Source organism: Amborella trichopoda, chromosome 11 (assembly GCF_054954075.1).
Source record: "Amborella trichopoda isolate Santa Cruz 75 chromosome 11, AtrichopodaSantaCruz75HAP2 v2.0, whole genome shotgun sequence".
NCBI classification, from domain to species: domain Eukaryota; kingdom Viridiplantae; phylum Streptophyta; class Magnoliopsida; order Amborellales; family Amborellaceae; genus Amborella; species Amborella trichopoda.
The window spans coordinates 7,142,486-7,152,619 of record NC_142346.1 but is presented as its reverse complement, the minus strand read 5'-3'; the positions used below and the strand labels follow the sequence as shown (position 1 = coordinate 7,152,619).

At 37.1% G+C, this 10,134-nt stretch overlaps 1 protein-coding gene across 1 annotated transcript; it reads right to left on the bottom strand.

Moving 5' to 3' along the window:
- Positions 1–2,007: 2,007 nt before the first annotated feature.
- LOC18444360 (cytochrome P450 71AP13) lies at positions 2,008–4,268 on the bottom strand. The gene is made up of 2 exons (XM_006854533.4): positions 3,326–4,268; positions 2,008–2,832 (listed from the first exon to the last, which is right to left on the bottom strand). The coding sequence occupies exons 1-2, from the start codon at positions 4,214–4,216 to the stop codon at positions 2,185–2,187; spliced, it is 1,539 nt and encodes a 512-aa protein (XP_006854595.1). The 5' UTR covers positions 4,217–4,268; the 3' UTR covers positions 2,008–2,184.
- Between the last annotated feature and the right edge of the window lie 5,866 nt (positions 4,269–10,134).

The window sequence follows — 10,134 nt, the reverse complement described above, 5'->3', positions numbered from 1 at the left end:
TACAAATAACACTCACTACATCACTCTAAATAAAATAAAATAAAAAGTTAATATAATTTCTAGAAAATACAATTTAACAATTTTAACATCTTGTATCCACGTATTCAAATTTGAAATCGGAACCTTGATGGCTATCCTCCGAATCGGGATGGATGGATTTCAATATCGAAGTTTCTATCATTCAAATCTTGAAATGAAGCCGCCGCAAAGAAAGTGACATTCTCAGTTAAAGGGCGGTTCATTTGACATCTCCACTCAAACTGACCATGACCATGACCATGACCATGGGCGTTGTTTGACTGATTTTGATAGAGGCTGTCATACCCCACTCATCTACCATGCTCTTTCCTCCCCTCAAAACCCATCAATTTTGAATGACTTTGGGCATTGTTTGGCTGATTTTGAGTACCCCACTCATCCACTTTGGACATCTAATAGAAAAATGAATTCAAACAAGTGTGAGAAGTAGGAAGCTGAACACAATAAATATAACATTTTCTCTTAGTTAATTACCAAAAAAAGCTTATTCCCAAAAATAACAATAATGAGAAAAATTTCGTGTGATTTTCATTCCAATTTCAGAGCAGCTCTTCGCCATTATTTTATTTCAGGCTGCATTAAATCTTTGGCAAAAATATAGCCAGACCCAATGATCCCCTTCCCCACTATTATTTTTTAAAAAAAATTACCATTGACAATTTTCTTATACCAAATTTGTAGTTTTTCATCTCTTCCCTCTTTTATAACTCTCACCGAACACTTTCGTCCATCTCTCCATGGATCTTCTCTCTCCTAATGGCAAAACACACCGTAACTCTCTTAAAAAAAAAAAAAGTAGTCTTTGTGCCTTTCTCGTGCCCCAACCCATCTCTCTTGAAAAAATCAGGGGCGGCAACGGATCAGGTATGGGACAAGTCCCGGACATAGACGTGAATAGTGTTCTGGTCCAGGTTTTGGACTTGGACCCGACCCGTCAAGTCCAAATATTTGACCCATACCATACCCGCCAGGTCCCTGGTCTGGTCGGGTCCATTACCAACCATGACTATGAGCTTCGTTTTTTTTTTTTGCCCATATTTTATTATCATACATACATATTATTAGCAACAAGATCACAATTACGTACCATTAGATTTCAAGCCGTCTAATTTGTCGTTAGCTAAAGATGACTACGAGTTTTTATTGTATATAATCATTAATACACCCAAACAAATAGGGCTTAAAATAAAGTATTTTATTTCCAACAGTTTACGAGTACAGGTCAGGACCAGCTGGACCGGGGCCCGAATAGTATTCGGGTCCAGGTTTTGGATCCAAACCCGACCCGTCGCGTCCAGAAATTGGACTCATACCCGAACCCGAGGTCAGGTCTACCCATTGGGTAGCGGGTCTGGTCGGGTCCATTGCCATCCCTAGGGTCCCTACCTCTCTCATGCCTATTACCATTTGATATGTATGGTTAACTTTATTTATTTTTTAACTTCGAGCCTTTTACTCTTTATTATAAGGAAATTTTTAATGCCAATTTTAATGGTAAAAAAGTGAAAAATATGGTGTTAGTTTGTCAAATGCTCGACAAGCTACTACATTAGCGGTGCATAAACTATGTTCGTCAACCAAGCTTGTTCAGTGGTCGTAACGTAATTAGTTAGTGGGGAAGCATATTGGAGCATTTTATTCTTTGTTATAAGGAAATTGTTAGTGGCAATTTTAATGAAAAAAAAGTGAAAAATATGGCATATGGGAGAGAGGGAATCCAATGATATTTTTGCCAAAGATATATTAAGAAAATAAAAAAATAAAAAAAGAAAGAAAGAAAGAAGAAAGAAAGAAAGAGGAACCCGTTGGGTGCTACAGTGAAATTGGAATGAAAATGGGGGCCTATACGTAACTTTCCTTAAATGGAAATGGCACATTCCATAAAGAAAAGTTCTTGCAAACTGCAAAAGTTGACCAATTTTTGTGGAATTACAAATGGAACATCAAGAACTCCGAACACCATGTAAATTTAGTACCGTATGATTTACTTTCTTATAATGTACCCTTATCTTTATGGGCTAAACCATGCAAAAGATTGCATGATACCCTCAATACATTTTCTACTCAATCCCAAGTGAAAGAAGAATAACAGAGGCTTAATATGACAATAAAATTCTCAAGAGATACATAGAAGTTAGATCATGCTTAGGCCGCAGCAGGTTTAGTAATGGCAATGGAGGAAGGGATGGGATAATGAGGCTTTGCAACTAAATTCAAATCAGATTTTCTCAACATGAGGCACGCACTCCGCTCCATCATATCAAGATTCTCTCGTTTGGCGCCATTTGGGAGTTCCCAATCAAAGAAAAATAGGAGCTGTGCTAGAACCAGTTCAACAGTAGCCATTGCAAATGATATACCAGGGCATCCTCTTCGCCCCGAACCAAATGGGATGAGTTCGAAATTGTGTCCCCTAAAGTCGATGTTACTACCATCAAATCGTTCTGGTTCGAAGATGTTGACGTTTTCCCAGATCTTCTCGTTCCTTCCTATTGCCCATGTGTTCACCAGTAACCTTGTTTTAGGAGGCACATGGTACCCACCAATTAGGCATTCCTCAATTGATTCTCGAGCGATAATCGGTACAGTTGGATGTAGCCTAAAGGTTTCCTTTATTATGCATTTGAGGTAGGTCAATTTAGGTAGGTCGCTCTCTTCTACCGATTGTTTCTGGCCAACGACATTTCGAACTTCTTCTTGAGCTTTCTCCATAATTCTCGGATTCTTGATGAGTTCGAACATGGCCCATGTCAAAGTGACTAATGATGAATCGGTTCCCGCAGCAAACATATCCTGTGAACACAAAAGAAGGTCATTCCAAGGTTTGAAAGTTCCCCTCTGTTAACAGCAACAGAAGCATGGCGTTCATCAGAATAATGTTGGAAAATTAGTTGTAAAATAAATTAAAAAAGAAAAAAGAAAGGGGGCCAAAAGCTTTAGAATTAGTCTAAACAGGGAAACACATCACATTTTTTGTTTTGATTTAGGTATATTTAATTTGAAGACTACAAAACTCGGCCCCATCGAAGTTTCGAACAATAAAATCTGAAGATGCTCAAGTTAACTCGGATAAGTCTCAAAAGTTGGAAGGAGTTTTTGAACATTGATAAGGCGTGTGCTTTCTATTATTAGGGTTGCCATTGTAGCACCCCCTATCTCAGTCACCGTACCGTGGTTTCCATTCCCAGTGAAATCTTCAAAAAAACGAAGTCCTGAACTATTTCAAAAAGACAGGTAGGGGCATTCTTCCCTATCGAATTAACCAAAAAAAAAAAAGAACACCCACCAGAATGAGAACCTTGATAATGCCTTGAGTAAGTGGGAATTCCATGTCTCCGCGTTCCTTAATCTGGAGCAGAGTGTCGAGAAAGTCCATGCGAATTCTACCATGAGTCGGCCCAAGATGCTCCTCAATTACAGAATCAAGGAAAGAGTCCATTAGATGGAACAAATTCCTAGTTCGCCAGTACTGAAGAGTGAAGACATTGATCCATTCGATAGATGGGAAAACGTCTGCAATGTTCGACTCACCAAGGATGTCCTGCAACTCGTCCAGCATTTCCGCAAGCCTAAAACCACCATGCTCCCTGCGCTCCGAGAACTCATCCCCAATTACTGCTCTGCATAGGACATTGTTAGTTAAAGAAAGCAACAAGCCATAGAGGTTCACCGGCCCAGTTGAGGAGGCAATCGATCTAATTAGGATGGCAACTTCATCCTCCCTCACTCTCTGAATCTCTCGCGCCCTCTTGTTGCTGAATAATTCAAGCACACACATTTTCCTTAGCTGCCTCCAGAACATGCCGTACGGTGATAGACCGAGGTCTTTGCCACCATTAAAAAAATATTTTCCATTGCAAAAGAGTGGGCGTTGGGCGAAAGAGAGTTCGTCAGTTTTTAACACCTCTTTGGCCATCTCCGGAGAAGAGATCACAAGGGTCGGGACTTGGCCAAACTTCAAAAACATTATGGGCCCATACTTCAATGACAGGTCCTCTAGAGCTCGATGGGGCAGCCTACTTACTAACTGGTGGAAGTTCCCGATCACCGGCAACGGAAACGGACCAGGCGCGAGGTTCATGCGCTTGGCACTCTTGTATCGGTGCAACAAAGAGGCAACAAATAGTGCTAGAAGGAGGGCAGCACAATCATACCACCATGGGAGGGAATTCGCCATTGCCCTTTTTAAGACGCTGTTTGAAATGCCTCTCTTTTTTGCTTTTAGTGATAGATGCTAGAGGTGCAGCTTCTGATATTTATATACATCAAGAAGGTTTCATTCTCTCTTTTGCAGTGCATTGCTCAATGTATCTCTCCATCTCCACAATTGTGCAGTGACCTTAACTTTTGCTAGACTTTTGCAAGTCCACTACTCGTATGATTCATGGCGACTACTAAGACCAAGTCCACTGCCAGACATGTTAATTTATAATTGGACACGGTTTTTATGAGTCCATAGACTCACATGTAGAAATGCGGGCCCCTTTATAATTTGTTTTTGAAATAGAATTTAATCCTAATTTTTAGGAAATATGTAATCTTAACATGTAGATTATTAATTTATTCATTATCCTTTTCGCTTCTTTGATTATATCTTGGCTGGTTTTGTGCATATGTATGAAGTGCATGGACATTAGTTGATACGTGCTAACAAGTTTGAAAGAGTCAGCCTTTTAATACCTTGTATTCTTGTGCCTCCTTGTGATTGTGTGAACTATTTAAGGTAGTAAAACAGATGGAGATGTGGTTTGATCAAGGTCTATGGACCTAAGTATCAAATAGGAGTGGTCGGACTTCATTTTTTCACGCACGGGCGGCGGGATAAAATTCTCTCTCAAACAACCGTGGAGGGTCCACGCGCGCTACACGTTTGTGAGTGAGTGTGCGCACGCGTGCTCTCCTCCAATGTGCAGATATGAACCAACAAAGAAAGAAATTTTACAACGGGGGTGCATTTTAGGTGCTTACCTCGTCGTTTGGGGTTTGGGACACACCCAGGCAGTTCGCTCTCTTAGAACAATTACGAAGCCCTCCAGCTGTCTGCCATCGCGGTTTGGACACAAACTCTCCTCAAGCTTTAACACGTCGCTCCGTTCCCTTTCGCTGAAAATTGTAATGCGGATTCGTCAATAATACTCTATAAAAGTTCACTCAAACGAGAGGTTGGCTGGCAAGAAATAGGACGTGGGGAGAAATGGTCACAAGATTCTCCCTATGCACGCAAGCACTACGCCCTCGGTTGATCAAGGCAACCGAAGGGTTAGAACTCTCTTGACTAGTGATTCAAAATATCTCACAGCTCAACTCAACTGTACGGAGAGGAAGTTAAAGCGATGGCCTGAGGGTTGAAACTCTTAGGCTGACTGTGAAAGGTATTGAGTCGAGTGTACGTCGAATAGCGGCATGCTATGCGGTGTCGCAGGTTTGCTGCGTTTACTCTAGAGATGCAAGGGGAAAGAAACGGGACCGCGCGTTTGTCGCAGGCACGGGTTACTGCGCAGAGCAAGCAACGAGTGAAGGGAGAAAAGAAAGAAAGAAGAGAGAGAGAACAAAGCCACGTGACTAGGGTAGACTAGGGATAGTTTCTCTCTCTGAAAAATTTTCTCTCTCTTTGGTGCTGGATCCAAGGGAAGTGACAAACCGAGGTATAAGATGCCGTATGGTGACAGACCGAGGTCTTTGCCACCCATTGCAAAAGCGTGGGCGTTGGGCGAAAGATAGTTCGTGAGTTTTTAACCTCTTTGGCCATCTCCCGGGAAGAGATGACAAGGGTCGGGACTTTGCCAAACTTCAAAAACATTATGAACCCATACTTTAACGACAAGTCCTCTAGAGCTCCATGGGCGGCCTACTTACTAACTGGTAGAAGTTCCCGATCACCGGAAACCGAAACGGATCAGGCACGAGGTTCATGCGCATGGCACTCCTCTTGTATTGGTGCAACAAAGAGTACTAGAAGAAGGGCAGCACAATCGTACCACCATGGCATGGAATCCGCCATTGCACTTGTTAGACACTATTTTGGAGTGCCTCTCTTTTTTATTGTTTCTTCCGGGCTGGACCGCATTTGAACAATATGCGGTTCAGAGGTACAAAGCATCCGACGGATGCAAGTATGTGGTCCATCTAAAAACAATGGTAACTAGCAGTTCAAATGTTTCTTTAATATAATTTTTCAGAATTTATTTATTTTTTTATATTCATGATCTTCGTGTTAAAAATTATATATTCTTTAAAAATTAAAATCAAATTATATTTAAAACATATATTAGTTACCAAGCCCGCATTTCTACATGTGCGGGCTTGGCCGCATGCTAACCGCGTCCCTTTGCTTTTACTGATAGCTTATGACATTTATATACGTCAAGAAGGTTTAATTTTCTCTTTTGCATTGCATTTAGTCAATGTATCTCTTTATCATGCATCTGCACACTATTGCAGTGACCCTGACTTTTACTAGACCTTTGCTAGTCCACAAGTCGTATGATTCATGGCGACTACTGAGACTAAAACTGAGCCCAATTGGTCAGATAAAGTGGGCTAAGTTGGTTGGTGGCATGGGTCTACCCGATATTATCAAGTCAATCTAGTCAACGAGGTAGGAATGTGGACTCATGGAGTAGGGGTATTCTTGTAGGGAAAAGTAGTTCACGAATAGGCACGTGCAAGAGCCTGCTGCCTCACCAACGACGATGAAAAAAACTGGCAGGTTTTATATGCTGAATATTGTAATTATATTTTAATATCAAAAAAAATTCATTTTTATGATCATCTTAACCTAAATTTTAGATTAAACTCTATTTTTAAAATAGTTTAATAGGGGAGCCACATATGAGTCGGTTGACTCATATAGATATGGGAGCATGATAAGGAAAAATATATATAAAAAAACTATTTACTTTTGGTACAAAGAGCTCACAAACACTTTTGTCAACTACATTTCAAATCAGATGGCTATAAAAGTGTCATTAATTACACTCAAAGTTCAAAAAAAAATTATCAATATCGTGACACACTCTAAACCATCTAATTTTACCTCTAATAGTTAAGAGTAATTATGACCTTCTTGTAACAAAGATAAATGGTCTCATAATATGCAATCCCTCTTGATAATCATGATTTGAGAGAGCGAGTGAGATTAGTAGACCGACTAGTTCTTAACCGCACGATCCACGTCAGCATAATGAGAGAGGTGTAAGAAATAGAGTGCTTAAACTTGCAATGTTAGTTCAGTACTCCTAGAACGTGGTTTGATAAAAAATATTGTTCAGTACTGAGATTGTGAACATATTCTTTGCCTTTAATAAAGTTGAATACTAAACAAATTCAGAGGAAATTACGTACACCCCCTTGTATCAGACTTTAATATATTTACTTTTTTCTTTTGCCCATACTTCCTCAAGTAAGGACGATGAGTATCTGATGATGAAAATATCCCTCTAGTCATGCCTTGTAGCCTTGTTTTTAAGCAAGGGTTTTATTAAAAGCGAGTCTGGTCAGGCACTTCGGATTTTAAATGGGTTTTAGATGATGTAATCGGTCTGATGCTTGAAATGCCGGACTGGCCTCATTTTTAAATTTTGTATAAACGGCAAGGCCATTCCATGTACGCATGTCATGCACTTGTGAGTATAGGAATGACTTCAATCGCAAAAAATGAAAAGCCGGTTATGTTAAACCGGCTTATAGTATTAAACTAAATCCTGCCTAATATTTCATGTGTCGGACCGGTTTTTAATGTAAAACAAAAGTTAGCTTGGGCCTCCATACGCAAGATTGGCCTCGCCCCCAACAAAAATCTTGTTTAAAAATGACGCTACAAGGTACTCTTGACCACAAGGGCATTTTCATCCTACCTACCCTATGTTCTTCCTTGAGGGTTGTGGCTACAAACGAAAACAATAAATGGATTATTAATACTATATTAGAAAGTAATGACTAATATTAGACAAATTTATTCTTGAAAACGTTACACTCGGTACTCTCACTACTGAGCTATTGTCTCTCTCTTATGTTCGGTACTTAAGAGTACCAAACTTCATTAAGGGCACGAATATGTTCGGTATTCTCAATACCACATTATATCTTTGCAAAAATTGACTTCAACATAGTTTGAAACTTGGAATACCAAACTAATGAGAAAAAAAAAAACGATGAATCAGATAGACATCTATGTAAAACTGAATATATATATATATATATATATATATATATATATATATATATATATATATATATATATATATCTAGGAAAAGTTATATAGAGCTGAGGCTCTAAACAATCAAATTAAAACCTACCTCAAAAATTTCACTAGAAGAGGTTGTTTCGATACTCAAATGTCCTCAAATTAATCTTCTCAACGTCAAGATGTATGGACATGAGAAAAAAAAAATGGATTTCAAGTTTTGAAAGTAGTGTATTTTATAACCCATTTTGAACTGTCAATTTTCCAAGATTTCAAGTTTTCATAGATCTGTCGATCTACACTATTTTTTAAGCTTTAAATATTGTAAATAAAAATAAAAATATATTTCAAAGTAGGCTCTAATTTGATTTCCAACATCGAAACCACATTTCTCAACACTATTTGAAGGCAGGCACTAATTTGATTGTTTAGAGCTTAGGATCTATACAATATATATATATATATATATATATATATATATATATATATATATATATATATATATATATATATATATATATATATATATATATATAAAATACTTAAAAAACACTCATTAGTCAATCTCTACATAATTTCGTTCATGGATCGTCACCATCTAAAGTTTTTCAAACACCCACAATGTTGGTACATGCATGTGGCCATGGTGCCTCACATACGCTACATATTTCTTTTGTTATTTAGTTAATATCTTTTTCTAAAAATATTATACATTAATTAATGTTTATTTTAAAAGTTTTTTAGAGAGAAAAAATCCTTTTTTCCAATGGATAGTGGATAAATCATCATCTCTCATGTATTGATGACCACTTTTCAAATATTGTAGAAAAGAAAAAAAACAACCTCCTCTCATCCCTTTATAAATTAAAGTTTCATAGCCATTGAGAGATAAAGAGAAATAAAATATTCTCAATCATTTACCCAACCTCTCTAAGATCAACAGTCCAACAACATTGCCATCAATACCTCGGATTTTAGACAAGCACCTCTTCCCTATTTTCAACATGTGATTGTCTAATAATGTTTGAATTTAATAATTGTGATTGTCTAATAATGTTTGAATTTAATAATTTTTTATAAATCAAATTAACTTAATAATGTTTGAATTTAATAATTTTTTATAAATCAAATTAACCTAAAATTTTGTGGATGTGTATGCCTCAAAAGTTCACACTCAAATAAAATAATATAAATAATAAATATAAGCAAATTAGACTTATGAAAATTATAAGGGCATTTTCATCATTTTATTTTTTGAGATTCATTTTTTATACTTTATTTAGCTTACATATACACTACTACAAATTTCAATTGAATCTAATTTATAAAAAAATATTAAAATTCAAACATGGACTTTGAATGGTAATAAACCATATGGACAATACTGTAAAAAAATGCAATCATGAGTGCGAGTACTCGTAAGTGTTTTCCCATATTAACGTTCGACTCGTGAGAATGAACCTCTCGTTGTGGTACCCGCCACCTTGATTGCCTTTGCCTGAAATAATACTTTGCCACCCGTGGTTATGGACTGAACATATCTTTCTGCTTTAGCTATAGACGACTTAACTAAATGGAAAAAGCTTATATAAGAAAAGGATCTTATAATATAGAATTACGGATGCACTTCAAAAATCTATCCAAAAAAATAGTTTTAATGTTGAAAAACCATTCGATTGATCATCTCGACAACGAGATGATATATGACCATAAAATAAAAAGATTTTAAGTCTAAAAAATAGTACATTTTACAACATATTATTTACAGCATCTATTTTCAATATATTCATATGTTTATATATCTACTTGATTTTGACCATTTTTTAAATTTAAAATTTTATAATTAGATATAAAAATATATTTTAATATAATCCTACGATCATTTTATAGCAAAATTATAGACCATGAT